The following is a 16,081-nucleotide window of genomic DNA, read 5'->3' on the forward strand; positions in this document are numbered from 1 at the left end:
ATTAGATCTATGTAAATCTCTCTTAGGGTCCTCATTGTTATCTAAATTCTCTGGGATTGTGGTTTGTAGGCTGGCTTTCTTTGCTTTATGTTTAAAAAACACCTATGAGTGAGTACATGTGATAATTGTCTTTCTGTGTCTGGATTACTTCATTTAAAATAATGTTTCACGCTTTGCAAACGCCGCTGTCCCCTCTCACCGCTTGCTGCAGCCATGGTCAACCCCACCATGTTCTTTGACATCATGGGCAATGGCGAGCCCTTGGGCTGCGCCTCCTTCGAGCTATTTGCAGACAAAGTTCCAAAGACAGCAGAAAACTTTCGTGCTCTGAGCACTGGAGAGAAAGGATTTGGATATAAGGGTTCCTCCTTTCACAGGATTATTCCAGGATTCATGTGCCAGGGTGGTGACTTCGCATGCCATAATGACACTGGCAGCAGATCCATCTACGGAGAAAAATTTGAGGATGAGAACACCATCCTGAAGCATACAGGTCCTGGCATCTTGTCCATGGCAAATGCTGGACCAAACACAAGCAGTTCCCAGGTTTTTATCTGCACCACCAAGACTGAGTGGCTGGATGGCAAACACGGGGTCTTTGGAAAGGTGAAAGAAGGCATGAACATTGTGGAAGCCATGGAGCATTTTGGGTCCAGGAAAGGCAAGACCAACAAGAAGATCACCATTTCTGACTGTGGACAACTCTAACTCTTTTGACTTGAAGGCTTCCTATCCACCAGACCACTCCTTCTGTAGCTCAGGAGAGCACCCCAGCCCCATCTGCTCACAGTACCCTGTAATCTCTGCTCTCATTGAAGTTCTTTGGGCTCCATATTTTCCTCATTCCCCTTCAAGTCTAGCTGGATTGCAGAGTTAAGTTTATAATTATGAACAAAAACTAAGTAAGAAAAACTAATGTTTTCTAGCTCTATCCATTTTCCTGCAAAATTCAAGATGTCATTATTTTTTTTCTGCTATGTAGTGTACCACATTTTCCTTATCCATTCTTTGATCGAGGGGCATTTAGGTAGTTTCCAGGTTCTGTCTATGAACAAAGCTGCTATGAACAAAGTTGAGCACATGTCCTTGTGGCACGATCGAGCATCTTTTGGATACATACCCAGAAGTGGTATTACTGGGTCTTGAGGAAGGTTGTTTCCTAATTTTCTGAGAAATCGCCACACTGACATCCAAAGGGCTTGTACCAGCTTGCATTCCCACCAGCAATGCGGAAGTGTTCCCTTTACCCCACATCCTCTCCAGCATAAGTTGTCATCAGTGTTTTTTATCCTGGCCATTTTTACAGGTGTAAGATGGAATCTCAGAGTTGGTTTGATTTGCATTTCTCTGATGTTGAACATTTCCTTAAGTGTCTTTCAGCCATTTTAGATTCCTCTGTTGAGAATTCTCTGTTTAGTTCTGTACTCCATTTTTTTTATTGGATTATGTGATCTTTTGGCATCCAATTTCTTGAGTTCTTTGTATATTTTGGAGATCAGTCCTCTGTCTGATGTGAGGTTAGTGAAGATCTTGTCCCATTCTGTAGGTTGTCGTTTTGTCTTGTTAACCGTGCCCTTTGCTTTTCAGTTTCAGGAGGTGCCATTTATTAATTGTTTCTCTCAGTGTCTGTGCTGTTGGGGTTATATTTAGAAAGTGGTTCCCTGTGCCAATGCGTTTAAGTGTACTTCCCACTATGTCTTCTATGAGGTTCAGTGTGGCTGGCTTTATGTTGATGTCTTTGATCCATTTGAACTTGAGTTTTGTGCACGGTGATAGATATGGGTCTATTTTCATTCTTTTACATGTTGATATCCAGTTATGCCAGCACCACTTGTTCAATATGCTTTCTTTTTCCATTTGATGTTTTTTGCTTCTTTATCAAATATCAGGTGTTCAAAGATGTGTGGATTGATATCCAGGTCTTCTATTCGGTTCCATTGGTCCTCCTGTCTGTTCTTATGCCAATACCAGGCTGTTTTCAGTACTGTAGCTCTGTAGTAGAGTTTGAAGTCAGGGATTGTCATGCCTCCAGAAGTTCTTTTATTATACAGGATTGTTTTGGCTATCTTGGGTTTTTTGCTTTTCCATGTGAAGTTGAGTGCCGTTCTCTCGAGGACCTTGAAGAATTTTCTGGGATTTTGATGGGCATTGCATTGAATCTGTGGAAATATTAATTCTTTGGGAGCTCTTTGTGCCAAAACAGTCTGATAGCCAAATGGAAACACGAGCATCTCTCTCTAAAAGTCTTCTCTCCTGCTAGATCGGTTATATCGGATTTCCATTTCACAGTCTTCTCTACCAAGCCCCATTGGACAGTGGCGCAACCTCCGTTTCCCAGGTCTCCTGTGAGTGAGACTCCACCTGTGGCCTTGCTTTTTGCTTTGTGTGTGTGTGTGTGTGTGTGTGTTTGTCTTGGTTTGGTTTTGAGACAGGGTCTGCTGAAATCAAGGCTGGGCTGAAATTTACTATGTAGCCGAGTTTGGCCTTGGAGCCCTGATCCTCCTGCCTCCGACTCCTAGATGCCGAGACTGCAGGCAGATTCTACCACGCACAGTTTGTGTGGTGCTGGAGGTGAAGCCTAGCGCTCTGTGCGTGCAAAGCAGACATTCTACAAGAGAGCTGCATCTCCAGAGCCCTTGGCGGGTTTCCGTAGGAAGAATGCTCACATCTCCTCCTTCGGAGCAGCTGTCACTCAATCTGTGGCTCCTCCACTGAGGCTCCAGGGGCCTGGGTTCTGTCTCCCAGTGTACAGTGGTGCTCTGGGAACACAGCCCAGGTCACTGTACAGAGGGTGTGCCCATGAGAAACTGCTCTCTCTAGGAGAGAGGAGAGGCTTGTTGCTCCCCAGTCTGCATCTCCCAGTCCCTCTTCTCCCCTATGCCCTAGATTCATCCCCAACTCCACAAGTATCATCAGCCTCAGGGGAGGCTCTGGGGGCTCTGGATGAAGCAAATCCATTTTCACTGGGTAGGAAATGTCACTCAAAGGCCAAGGTTAGTACAGAGAGAAAGAAGACAGGATCAGGCCCTGTATGGGTTAATTTGAGAGAGGCAGTTGCCTTCTTTGGCCTCAGGAGTAGATCTGGGTGGTGGGTAGCTGATCTTCACAGCCCAAGGGCCCTGGCAGTGCCTGGGTCTGAAGCTCCTCCTCCCAAGGCGGCCACTGTCCTGGCCTCACCCCTGCTTCGGGTGGGGCTTCCTCCAGGTCTTGCATCTCTTAGTTCCTCAGAGAAGAGCCCAGAGAGTCAGACTTGTGGTGGCCCTGCAGCTTCAGCTCGACATGCTGCCGCTGCTGCTGCTGCTGCTCTGGGGGATGAAGGAGGGAGAGTGTGGGCCTGAGGCCATGGAGGGTTACAGCCTGGATGTGAAAAGGGAGGTGGTGGTGCAAGAGGGCCTGTGCATCCTTGTACCCTGTAACTTCTCCTACCCCGATAAGGAATGGACTAAATCATACTCAGCTCATGGATACTGGTTCCGGGAGGGAGCCAACACAGAGAAGGATTCCTCAGTGGCCACAAATAACCCACAGCGGCCAGCAAAGGAGAGGACCCGGGGCCGATTCTTCCTGCTCGGAGAACCACTGAAGAACAACTGCTCCCTGGAAATCAGAGAGACCAGGAAGGATGATGCGGGGTCATACTTCTTTCGCCTGGAGAGAGGAACAGCGAGGTTTAATTATGTTCAGAACAAGATGACTCTGCAAGTGACAGGTCAGGTGGGGCTTGCAGAGAAGCCACCAGGGAAAGCCATGGGCGCCACAGGGCAGGGCTGGGGTAGGACTCCATCCTGGGAGCAGTGGGTCTGAGCATCGGGGTTCAGGGGAGAAGCTGTATCAGAGCCGGGGCTTCCCCTGAAGCTGCGCCTCACCCCATCCTGATCCTCCATGTCTCCCCTCTCCTCACCAGACCTCACGAAAACCCCCGACATCCTTATCCCGGAGACCCTGGAGGCTGGCCGTCCCAGCAACCTCACCTGCTCTGCGCCTTGGGCCTGTGGGTCCCCCACCTTCTCCTGGACTGGTTCCTCTGTGTCACTCTTGAGCACCAACACCGCTGGTCCCTCAGTGCTGACTGTCACCCCCCAGCCCCGGGACCATGGCACCAACCTCACTTGTCAGGTGACCCTGCCTGGAGCTGGTGTGACCACAAGAAAGACCATCTGTCTCAACGTGTCATGTGAGGCTGGGCTGGGTGGTCTGCCTGTTTTTCTAAGGCAGAGTGTTCCCCAGGGTGGAGTCAGGGTCTGGAGACTGGGTCCAAAAATCTTGATAAGGGGGCATGTCAGGATGATGGGCCCATCCATACCCACCTAGACAGCGTCTGTGGACGGAGGGTGGTTGATGACTCTATTCTGTCATTCTCTCTTAGATGCTCCAAAGAATCTGACTGTGACCATCTCTCAAGGAGCTGACTCAGGTAGGAGCTTTCCTGGGTAGGAGATATGGCACCTCTTCCGCTCAGACAAAAATTATTCCTGGGTAGGAGATACGGCACCTCTTCAGCTCAGACAGGAATTATTCTTCCACATTCTGAGCTCACCTGCAGTTGGAGGCTCCCTGTTGAGGAACCACTGGACCATCCTCTCTGAAGGCACCAGTCAGTGTCCACCTCTCGCTCCCCCAGATCTGCACATGCCCTTGACCACCACAGGCACAGGGTAACATGCACACAGCAGAACCACCCCATCCAGAACCTTCTCCCTTTTTATGGATCTGCCTGCATGCCCTCAAAGCTGTGCTCTGGGTTCTTGTGCAGAGACACAGCTACATGGTCAGACACTGAGGACACACACAGTGCTCTGTTCTCAGACACTCAGTCTCCAAACTGTAAGCAATCAGTGTCCTGTCTACATCGGCAGGCCGAGCCTGGCCTTGTCCCCCTGAGGTTCTGAGAGGAACAAGATGTCATTAGCAGAGATGATCTTTGGTCTCCAAGACTGCAGTACCCAGCACAGATGGATCCAGTCCTGTGGGTTTCTCATACCAATGCGTAGTAAGGGCAGGGTGTTCGTTCTGCCGCCAGCAATGAGCAGTGAATGGATATCTGTGTATCTACGACCACAAGTGTGTGTCTGAGTAATAAACTAAATGCAGGGAATGTGGCTTAACTGATGAAAAAACACTTGCCAAGCAAGCCCAAAGTCCTGACTGGGTGACTGGGTTCCATCTCCAGGACCACATAAGCTGGGCATGGTGGTCATTCAAGGTCATTCTTCTTCATCATGAGTTTGGAACTAATCTGGGCCACTTGAGACACTGTCTTCAATTCTCTCTCTCTCTCTCTCTCTCTCTCTCTCTCTCTCTCGCTCTCGCTCTCGCTCTCATTCCCCGCCACACACATTTGTCTGACTGTCTCATCATCGGTTCCAAACATAGCCTGGATCATATGTTCTCTCCAATTCTGAGGCGTACGACCAGGCAGCTCACACTGAAATAAAACAGGCTTAGATTCTTGCTGTGGTGCTGGGAAAAGTTTGTGTTTCCCTGTCCTCTCCTCCCTACTGGGGTGTCAGTCCCCCTTTCTGGACTCTAGGGTCCCTTCTCTTAATCTCATCACACTGGCTCTGTCTCCTTCTCTACAGAATTCATAACCCCAGAGAACGGATCATCTCTTTTTGTCTCTGAGGGCCAGTCTCTACGCCTGTTCTGCAACACCGACAGCAATCCCCCTGCAAACCTGAGCTGGACCTTGGATAACCTGAGTCTGTTCCCCTCGAAGCTGCCCGAACCTGGGTCCCTGGAGCTGTTTCTGGTACATCTCAAGCATGAAGGAGTGTACACCTGCCAAGCTCAGCACGCCCTGGGCTCCCAGCACTTTTCCCTGAGCCTGCATCTACAGCGTGAGTGACCCCGGGGCCAGAGGCAGGCAGCAGGAGGAGGTCAACACCAGGCCCATCCTGTGGTCTTCCCATAAGTCCCCTTAGCTTCAAGGGGAGCTGAGCTCCAGGTTGTGCAGAGCTGTGAGGACTGAAAAGATTTAGAGTCTCACTATCTTATTCCTGCTACAAGGAGGGTGTGCGGGTCGGGGAGGGGAGTCACCCCAGGACGCAGCAAATCCTGAGGAGAGGGGCTGGGACTTAGATGGGTGAGCTGTGCACACAAGGTCCTTGCTTCTGTAGGCCAGGAGGAAGGGGAATTTGCCAAGAGCATAAAATTCAAGAGAAAGCTGAACCAAAACAAAGCAGCATAAAAACAAATGCAAAACACCTCAGTAGTCAAACCTGTGTAGTGGTTCAGCCCCTCACTGGGGGATTCTAGGCAGGGCTCTACCACTGAGCCACATTCCAGCCCCTCACTGGGGGATTCTAGGCAGGGCTCTACCACTGAGCCACATTCCAGCCCCTCACTGGGGGATTCTAGGCAGGGCTCTACCACTGAGCCACATTCCAGCCCCTCACTGGGGGATTCTAGGCAGGGGCTCTACCCCTGAGCCACACCTCAGCTCCTCACTGGAGGATTCTAGGCAGGGGCTCTACCCCTGAGCCACACCTCAGCTCCTCACTGGGGGACTCTAGGCAGGGGCTCTACCACTGAGCCACACCTCAGCCCCTCACTGGGGGATTCTAGGCAGGGGCTCTATCACTGAGTCACATCCCAGCCCCTCAATAGTGGGGGAATTCTAGTTAGGGCTCTACCACTGAGCCACACTCCAGTCCCTCACTGGGGGACTCTAGGCAGGGGCTCTATCACTGAGTCACATCCCAGCCCCTCAATAGTGGGGGAATTCTAGTCAGGGCTCTACCACTGAGCCACATTCCAGCCCCTCAATAGTGGGGGGATTCTAGGCAGAGCTCTACCATTGAGCCACACCTCAGCCCCTCACTGGGGGATTCTAGGCAGGCATTCAACAGCTGACCTGTATCTCCAGCCCTCTTTGATTTGTATTTGGAGATAGGGTTTCACCAAGTTGCCCAGGCAGTCATTGAACTCAGTCTCTAACCCAAACACCCTCGAACTTGAGATCCTCCTGGCTTAGCCTCAGAGATAGCTGAAATGACAGACATTTTTCACACATCTGGCTGTGATGGAATATTCCTTTGCCTGTTTGTGAAACTGGGGTTGAAACCCAGGTACAAACATATACTGAGAGACATTTAATGATCCAATAAATATGCAAAATGATCCTATGCTGAACAAGATACCAAACTAAATCAAGACAAGCTGCTGCCTAGCCTTTTCATGTCCCCCTTGCCACCTCTGGTCCTTCCATCCGTCCCTTCCAGTCAGGTTCTGGTTTCTGAACTAGGGGTGAGGAAAGCAGGAGGCCCGGCTTCCTGCAGGGGCTAGGGGAGGTAGGAGAAGAGGGGAGGTCTCTTAGGGTTTTCTTTCTCCAGGCGGTACAACTTTGTCTGAAGCGACGATGGGTGCCTTCGCGGGTGCCGGCGCCACAGTCCTCCTCTGCCTGCTTTGCTGCGTCCTCCTCCTGGCGTGAGTATCAGTGTCAGTGGGGACAGAGAACCTGGGGTGACGAGGGGGAAACCCGGTACATGACCGTGAGCCCAGGCCCAGAGGGGGCCCTGGACAGTGGGAAGCCTGAGGTCGGGTGGAGCATGGTTTAGGCATGTGGTCTCTGTGTGTGTGGGGGGGGGGGGGGAGTCTGGAGTGTTGCAACCCTCAGGCCCCACTGTCCCAGATGGTGGCAGCCACCTTCCAACACTGGAACCTCTGTAACAGGACCACTGGGCACCTTGACCGGTGGCTTAATTGCAAGTAGTGTGTGGGGGGAGAATGCCAGCTGCGCTCCTCCTGCCCACACTGAGAGGTTCCCTGCTGTCCTTGCACCCAGGGTGAGATCCTGTAGGAGGAGACCAGCCAGATCAGCTGCAGAACCTCCAGATCCAAACGCCCTCACGGGCTCGGTTTCTCAGGTGAGTGACCAGCATGCTTCCTCTTGCCTGGATACCACCCCTGAGATGGATCCCAGATTGTTCCACTGAGTGTGGCCCAAGTTGGGAGTCCTGCAAGCAGACCTCTCTAGTTCATCCCCAATCTGATAATTGCAGACCCGTCCTCACTGCTTGTTCTCTGACCAGGAAGGCAGGAGAACTTGGCTATCTCTCTCCTTTTCTCCTGTTCTACATCAAGTTCATGGGTTCTCATCCGGTTTCTCTCATCAAGATATCAAGCTGCAGGGCCCTTTCTGCATTTTGGCTCCTGCCATGACAGAGAGAAAGAGAGAGAGAGAGAGAGAGAGAGAGAGAGAGAGAGAGAGAGAGAGAGAGAGACTGTCTGCCTCGCTCTCTGTCACTCCCCCTCTCTTTCTCTCTCTCTCTTCCTCTTCTCTTCCTTTGTCTCTGTTCCTCCCTTTCTCTCTCTCTATCTTTCTGTCTCTTTTTTCTCTTTTAGTTTTTCTCTCTTCAACTCTATCTTTCCTTTCCCATCTCCCTCTGTCTCTTAGACTTTCTCTGGGTCTCTCCCTCCTCCTCCCCTCTTTCTTTTTCTTTTCCCTCTCTTTCTGTTTTTGTCTCTCCCTCTTTTCCTCTATTTCTCCGTCTGTCTGTCTGTCTGTCTGTCTGTCTGTCTCTCTCTCTCTCTCTCTCTCTCTCTGTGTCCCTCTTCTTCCTTCCCCCCTCTCCTCTCCCTCTATCTCCTCTGTCCGTCTCTCTCCTCTTCCCCCATTTTCTTCTTCTTTCTATATTCCTCTCTTTCATCTTCTAACTCTCCCTCTCTCAGTGTCTCTCTGTGTCTCTCAGGTGTCTCCTCCTCTTTCTCCTTCCCCTTCCCTAGCCCTTGGCCTCCTCTGTCTGCTACCATGACCAAGTTATTAGCTTTATCCACTTCCTCTGCATCTGAATAACTGTTCCTGGACCCCTCAGAATACAGCATCTTCTCCAAAAGTGCTCAGGGAGGGTGGGCTGATGCTGCAGATGCTCAGCTTTGCTGCTGTAACATGAAAAGCACCATAGGCCGTATGTAGCTCATGCCTGCTGTGTGCTAATAAAGCTTTATTTGTAAAAATGGGCAGTGGGCTGGAACTGACTCATTCACTGATTTAGAACATAAAGACCCAAACTCCTCAACCCCACATGGTGACATGGGAAGCTTTCCTCAGATGCAAATTAAGATGGTGACGAAGTATCAGTTATTGAGACAGTGTGTGTGTGTGTGTGTGTGTGTGTGTGTGTGTGTGAGAGAGAGAGACAGTGTGCATGCATGTGGATACTCATGCAAGTGGAAACTTGAGGTCGATCTTAGGGATCACCCTCATTGGCTCTTCCACCTTGTCACTGAGGCGACACCACCCAGTCAACCCCAGAGATCGCTGATATGGCTCATCTACTAGACAGCTTGCTGTAGGGAGCCCCCACCCCTGCTTCCTAAAGTGGGAATCACAGGTGTGCCACCACACCCACTTGGCATTCATGTCGTTTCTAGGGGTCCAGCCTCTGGCCTCCATGTTTTCACAGGGAGAACTTTGTCTCTGAGACATTACTCTAGGTCCCATCATGTTATCTATTTGTGAAATACTGTGTCCATGCAAAGGAGCCAGCACACCAGGTGCCAGGGACCCATCTTTGAAGATCCTTAAAGAACCCTGAACTCAGTCGTGTTTATTGTAGCCAGGGGTGGTTATATCAAACCACTCAAACAACAAAGACCAATGTATGGATATGATGTAAAAGATTTATTGCTGGGAAGATAGGCTGTATGACTAGTTCGTTTCCTATCTATCCTCTCTCTCTCTCTATCTGTCCCTCCCTCTCTCCCTCCCTCCCTGCCATCGCTGCTAGATTTTGGTAACCCCATGTAGCATAAAACTCATCATTGCTGTCCTTTTTGCACATACAGTTGAGCAACAGGTGCCTAGGATTTTTCATACTGAAAAACTGAAAGTTCACACTGAGTGACAGCGTCCACTGTTTCCCCAGCTTTTGCTTCCCAAGCCCCTGGCCCCCATCACTCCTCTCTCTCACTCTGTGAATTTGACTCCTGCAGATACCTACTATATGGGACCACACTGTATTTGTCCTTTAGTGGCTGTTTTTCCTTACTGAACACATGTGCTCGGGATCCGTCATGTGGCGGCATACTACAAGATTGCCTGCCTTTCTAGAGGGTTGGTAATATCCCATTGTGTGTATGTTTTTTAGCCAACTTCTGAGTTTCTTCTGTGTGTTCACTGTTGTGTTGCGCACATTCATAAATGTGAAAGACCAAGACTGCATCTTCAATTATTTTAGCTATATGCCTGTGTTGTTGGGTCATTAGTTCCACTTTTCATTTTTTGAGAACTTGTCATACTATTTTCCATGGTGGTTTAACCATTTTACATTTCATCTCAAGTACACAAGGTTCCCATTTCTCCATCAACGCTGGCTATTTTCTGTTTTCTTTTGTATTATTTTAATAGTGGATATCCCAATGAATGTGAGGTGTTATTTCTTTTTGATTTAACTGTACATTTTCTAATAATAATAGTAGTAGTAGTAGTAGTGAATATCTCTTTTCTGTGTATCTTTCTGGAGAAAAGTCCATTCGAGGTCTTTGTCTATTTCTCAGGTGGGGTTTGTTGTTGAGATATTCTTTATCAACTTTGATTCTTAGTCCCTTGCCTGATGCATGGCTTCTAAACATTTTCTGTAGGTTGACTGTGGTTTTGGTTAGTGATGAGGGAGACTGGATTCTGCCATTTGATTATTCCAGGTGAGGGAGGAGCAAGCACCAATTCTCAGAAACAGGAGACAGCCAGCTAGTGAGAAAGTGGCCCCCAGGGCTGTGTGAAGAGACAAAGGAAGCATGGGCCTCCTCCACAGGAAGTGAGTTTGGAGAAGTTGAGTGTGTAAATCAAGTCTGAGCAAACCACTTTAAGAGCGAAAAGGAACAACCTAGCTGCAACCTCCATGGAGAAGGAACACTCTAATTTTTGTAGATGCCTCTGGATGCAACAGGAGGAAAACCTTTCACAAAGGAAGAACAAGGCAGAGGCTTAGGAAGGAGACTGGAGAGGATGTGGAGGGAATCTGGGCAGGCTGGTGGGCAGCTCATGGAGCCAAAAGGAAGGGAACGAGTGTGGGCAGGAGTGAAGGATGCTGGGTGAAAGAGGTCAGAAGCTGACTCAGATGTTTGCCCTGAGCAAACAGGAGAGAGGTGCCCATCTCCGAGGGTGAAGAGATGAGAGGAAACAGTCTGGGGCAAAAAAAAAAAAAAGGAGTGCAAAATGACAAAAATCAAAGCAGTTACAAAAGGACAAACACTTTTTCTTCCTTCCTTCCTCCTCCCTCCCTCCCTTCCATATTACTATTATTGTTTAATTACTTGTGTGAATACACACTCTTGAGTGCAGTACCTATGGAGGACAGAAGAGGGAGCCAGATCCCCAGGAGCTGGAGTTACAGGTGACGTGGATGCTGGGAATTGAACTCTGGCTCTCCGGCAGAGCAGTGTATTCTCCTAACCTTGGAGCCATTTCTCCATCTCCGTGTACCATTTTCTGATTGACAAGGATTGAGTGTCCAGGTGCAAATGTTTCAGGCTCACAATGTTTCCAGTTATGAATTTTTAGATCTATGAGTTTTCAAGATTTTATTATTTATTGTGTGTGTGTGCGCGCATGTATGCATGTGTATGTGTGTGCGTGCGTGCGTGCATGCATACGCAAGCCAGGGTGTAAATGTGGAGGTCAGAGGACAACTTTCAGGAGTTGGTTCTCTTCTTCCACTTTGTGGGTTCCAGGGATTGAACTCAGGTCCTCAGCCTTGACAGCAATCACCTTTACCCCTTGAGCCATCTTGCCAGCCCAGTTTAGAAGTTTTTAACTTTGAGATCACATCAAAGCAAAACCCATTCTGTGGACACCATACTTCTGAGTCTGAGCTTTGGTTATTCGCTGCACCGTTTGATTACCTGCAGCATGTGGTACAACACGCTCCTGTGCGACTGGGCAGTAGCCATGGCCCCGAGACCATGAGGTGTGGCCCATGGTTTTCCTTTTCCTTTTTTTCTTTTCAAGACAAGGTTTCTCTGTGCAACAGCCCCGGCTGTTCTGTAACTTTCTCTCTAGACCAGGCTGGCTTCAAACTCATAGAGATGCCTCTGCCTCCCAAGTACTGTAGTTAAAGGCATGTGCCACCACCACCTGACCTTTAAGAAAATGTGGCTCTTCAGTACATCACCCACCACGCTTTATTATAAATAGAGTTTGTGTCCAAGGATTTTGCCCTGCTCTAGACAACTGTTAGTGTCCTGGGTACGTTTAAAGGTAGGCAAGAGAGCTGGCGAGATAGCTCGGAGTTTAAAAGAGCTCTCTGCTCCTGCAGAAGACCCAAGTTCAATTTCAGCACCCACATTAGGAGCTCACATCTGCCAGTAACTCTGGATCCACGGGATCCAACACCCTCTTTTGACATCCTTGGGTACTACACTTACCTGTTTCTCTCTCTCTCTCTCTCTCTCTCTCTCTCTCTCTCTCTCTCTCTCTCTTTCTCTCAAACACGCACGCACACACACACACACATACAAATAAAAGACAATTACTTTTAAAACAGTAAATGTAGGCAGGGTTAAACTTGGACACTCCTTGGGTTTTATGTATTAATTAAAAGCATTGTCTTGCTGGTCAGTGGTGGTGCATGCCTTTAATCCCAGTACTCAGGAGGCAGAGACAGGAGGATCTCTGTGAGTTTGAAGCCAGTCTGCTCTACAGAGTGAGTACAGGACAGGCTCCAAAGCTACAGAGAAACCCTGTCTCAAAAAACCAACAGTAAATAAATAAAAGAGGCCATGGTCCTATGCCTAGCACAGCCATTCCACCTTGGATCATTCAAGCACCACCTAAGAATCTCACACACGTGTTCCTAGCACAATACTAGGTGTTGGAGTCAGAAAAACTGGATTATAGTTTTGACTGAGATTTTCGTTTGAGTTTCTCTTTATGGTCTGTTATGATGGTTGAGGTTGGCCTTGAACTTGAAGTGAGTCTCCTGCCTCTGTCTCCTGAGTCTAGAAGGGCAGCTGTGCACCAGGTTGGCCAGAGAGTCTGTACAAGTTGCTATTTCCTTCTCATCTTCAGTTATATAAAATAGAGACAAAATAATATCTTACTGGTGGAGCTAAGAAGACCGGGTGCTCATTAAGTATTAAATGCTTGGAGAAAGCAGGAATGAAAGATTTCAACAAAAATGCACATGGGAGCCTAGAGAGCTGGCCCAGCAGTCACAAGAGTGTGTTGCTCTAGCAGACCCAAGTTCAGTTCCCAGCATCCCCATTGGCAGCTCACAGCCTCCTTTAACTCCAGCTCTAGGGAATCAGATGCCCTCTTCTGGACTCTGTAGGCACTGCACCACATGTACACACACCTCTACACACATACATGTCATTTAAAATTTAAAATGTATGTAGGTGAGTGGATGAGGGCTCTCAAAGGTCCCTGCCATCCTTCCCTGACTCTTGTCCTTTCTTTACAGAGTCCCCTGGTTGAACCCCAGGCAGACAACAGCTCTGAACCCCTGCCTTCTGCAGCTGAGACGCCATCCTCGGCCACAGAGGAAGAGATACATTATGCATCCCTCAGCTTTCATGAGATGAAGCCCAGGAGTCCACAGGGGCAGCAGGACACCGCCACTGAGTACTCAGAGATAAAGTTCCACAAGTGACCTGCATGGCTGTGGCCATGACTGGAGGAGCATGGCTACCACAGGGTGAAAGAGACTCCGGATCCTGGCTGGCTCCGGAGAAGGACAGAGTCCACTAGGTCTGTGTGCACAGGACTTCAGAGCCATTCCTCTATCGCACCGGAGTTCTGCTGCTGCTCACGCCCTGCACGTCTTGTCCACTGACTCCCAGGCTCTGACAACCACGGTTGTGCCCAGGAAACCAAAGCTTGACTTTATTTTGATTGTTTGTGTGTGGATGTTTTGCCTGCTTGTATGTCTGTGCACCACCTACATGCCTTGTGCCTGCAGAGGTCATCAGATCTCCTGGAACGGGAGTCACAGAGGTTGTGAACTGCCACAGGGGTGCTAGGGATTGAACCCAAGTCCTCTGCAAGAGTAGCCACCGAGCCATCTCTCCAGTCCCTAGGTTAGTTTTTTAGATTTAATTTTTGTTTAAAAATTAGCACATATCGTTTACACCATGAGAAGTTGTTATGTTTTCTTCCAAGTGTATCATGGACTTTGACCTTACTCATCCCTGATACCCTCTTCTGTCTGTATTCTGTTAGTTATGAGTCCCCTTTCTCTACCCAAACAGTCCCTTTTCTAGTTTCATGTTGTATGTATTAGTTACTTCTCTTGTCTTGTTGACAAACACAGAAACATGAAGGCTGGAGAGGTTTATTCTGGCCCATGGTTTCAGGCTTTCATGGTGAGCAGGGCAATGTGATGCTCAAGACAGTGGGTACATGTGGTGGAGACTCCACACATCTTGGTGGATCAGGAAACAGTGGGTTCAGGCCAGAACCAGAAGTAGATATCTTCCAGGCCCAGCCCCAGATACCTACTTCTACAAATTGGCCCACATGTCTGAAAGGCTCTGTGGCTTCAGAAAATATTGGCATCAGCTGGGTACCAAGTAGCCAAATATATAAGCCTGTATGGACTATGTACATTCAAACCAAAACTAGATATAGATGGGTGGATGACAGAGATAGATAGATAGATAGAAAAGTAGATGATAGATGATAGAAAGGTAGATGTAAATAGATGATAGACGACAGATTATATATAAAAATAAATGGTAGACATAAGATAAATAGATGATAAATATGATAGAAAGGTAGATGGAAGATAGGTATAAAAGATAAGTGGTAGATGTAAGTTAAATAGATAGATGATTGACAGATAAGAGATCGATCGATAGATAGATAGATAGATAGATAGATAGATGAGAGATAGATAGATAGACAGATAGATAGATAGATGATCGATAGATAGATAGATAGATAGATAGATAGATAGATGAGAGATAGATAGATAGATGAGAGATAGATTATAGACTGACAATCTGACAGAGACACCGCTCAATGCTTTGCTATTTTCAATATATTGTTGAAAACAGCTCAGAGAAAGTGGCAGACAGAGCACTGTGGATGCTGAGGAGCTGCTCAAAGTGTCCTTTTCCAGACTTTATTTTTAAAAAAAACAATGAATGTCTTTTGTGAAGGAAAAACGCTTTAGAATAAAAGGCATAAGGAAACTAACATAAGAGGAAAAACTGGTAATACTTAACATACTTTGCAATTTTTTCACTTTCATGTGAACATACAACTGGACTAAACCTGTATTTGTGGTGTACATGTTATACTTATCACCACTATTAATGTATACTTTTGTTTGAATAAAAATGACTCCTATAGACTCATAGGGAGTGTTATAGCGGAGGTGTGGCCTTGTTGGGGGAAGTACATCACAGAGGGTGGGGGTTGAGGTTTCAGAAGATCAAGCCAGGCCCGGTGTCACTCCCTCTTCCTGCTGCCTGTTGATCAGGATGTAGAACTTGCAGCTCCTTCTCCAGCACCATGTCTGCCTACCTGCCACCATGCTTCCTGCCATGATGATAGTGGACTAAACCTCTGAACTGTAGCCAGCCCCAATTAAACGTTTTCCTTTATAAGCGTTGTCATGGCCATGGTGTCTCTTCACAGCAATCGAGCACTGACTCACTGAGACAGACAGCTGCGATCAGAGCCGGGAGCTCTCACGCGACCCTGACCCAGCTTGGCCAGGCTGATTGGCAGGTGCTGCTTCTAGTGGCCAGGCTGCCATGATATCACCCCTTGTCCAGGTCCCCCGTGGGGTCTTCCAATTCATCTGGAATCCTTGTTTTCTTATTCTCACTGAGAATGACTGGTTCCCTCCCCAGACCTGTACTGGTTCAGTTCAGCCGGTCCCCATGGGAGACTTACTCTCCCTTTCTCTCCTTTACCTCCTTGCCCAGCTGGGGTGTCCTCTAGGTCTGCCATGGACTCTTATGTCTGGTTTCTCCTGAGGGAGGAAATGAGGGGAGAAGTCATATCTTGTGTTCCTAAAGTCCTGGGAAAGAGATAAAGGGACCCGACTCTTCCCCACACACATGCCTGTAAAAGAGATGACCCTGGGCTTAACCTCCATGGAAGAGATGGTCCTGGGTTTAACCTCCATGGAAG

At 48.3% G+C, this 16,081-nt stretch overlaps 2 protein-coding genes across 2 annotated transcripts; both read left to right on the forward strand.

Annotated features, from left to right (window-relative positions):
- Positions 1-213: 213 nt before the first annotated feature.
- Positions 214-897, forward strand: LOC148118248 (peptidyl-prolyl cis-trans isomerase A). Its single transcript, XM_087901284.1, has one exon. It carries the CDS (start codon positions 214-216, stop codon positions 706-708), a length of 495 nt encoding a protein of 164 aa, XP_087757410.1. The 3' UTR covers positions 709-897.
- A 2,330-nt stretch (positions 898-3,227) lies between these two features.
- Positions 3,228-15,297, forward strand: LOC148118249 (sialic acid-binding Ig-like lectin 12). Its single transcript, XM_087901234.1, has 7 exons — positions 3,228-3,709; positions 3,905-4,174; positions 4,367-4,414; positions 5,580-5,837; positions 7,332-7,425; positions 7,784-7,865; positions 13,401-15,297. The coding sequence occupies exons 1-7, from the start codon at positions 3,280-3,282 to the stop codon at positions 13,587-13,589; spliced, it is 1,371 nt and encodes a 456-aa protein (XP_087757360.1). The 5' UTR covers positions 3,228-3,279; the 3' UTR covers positions 13,590-15,297.
- Positions 15,298-16,081: the final 784 nt, after the last annotated feature.

The sequence above is a fragment of the Myodes glareolus genome, chromosome 24, assembly GCF_982192425.1.
Source record: "Myodes glareolus chromosome 24, mMyoGla1.1, whole genome shotgun sequence".
Classification (NCBI taxonomy): Eukaryota; Metazoa; Chordata; class Mammalia; order Rodentia; family Cricetidae; genus Myodes; species Myodes glareolus.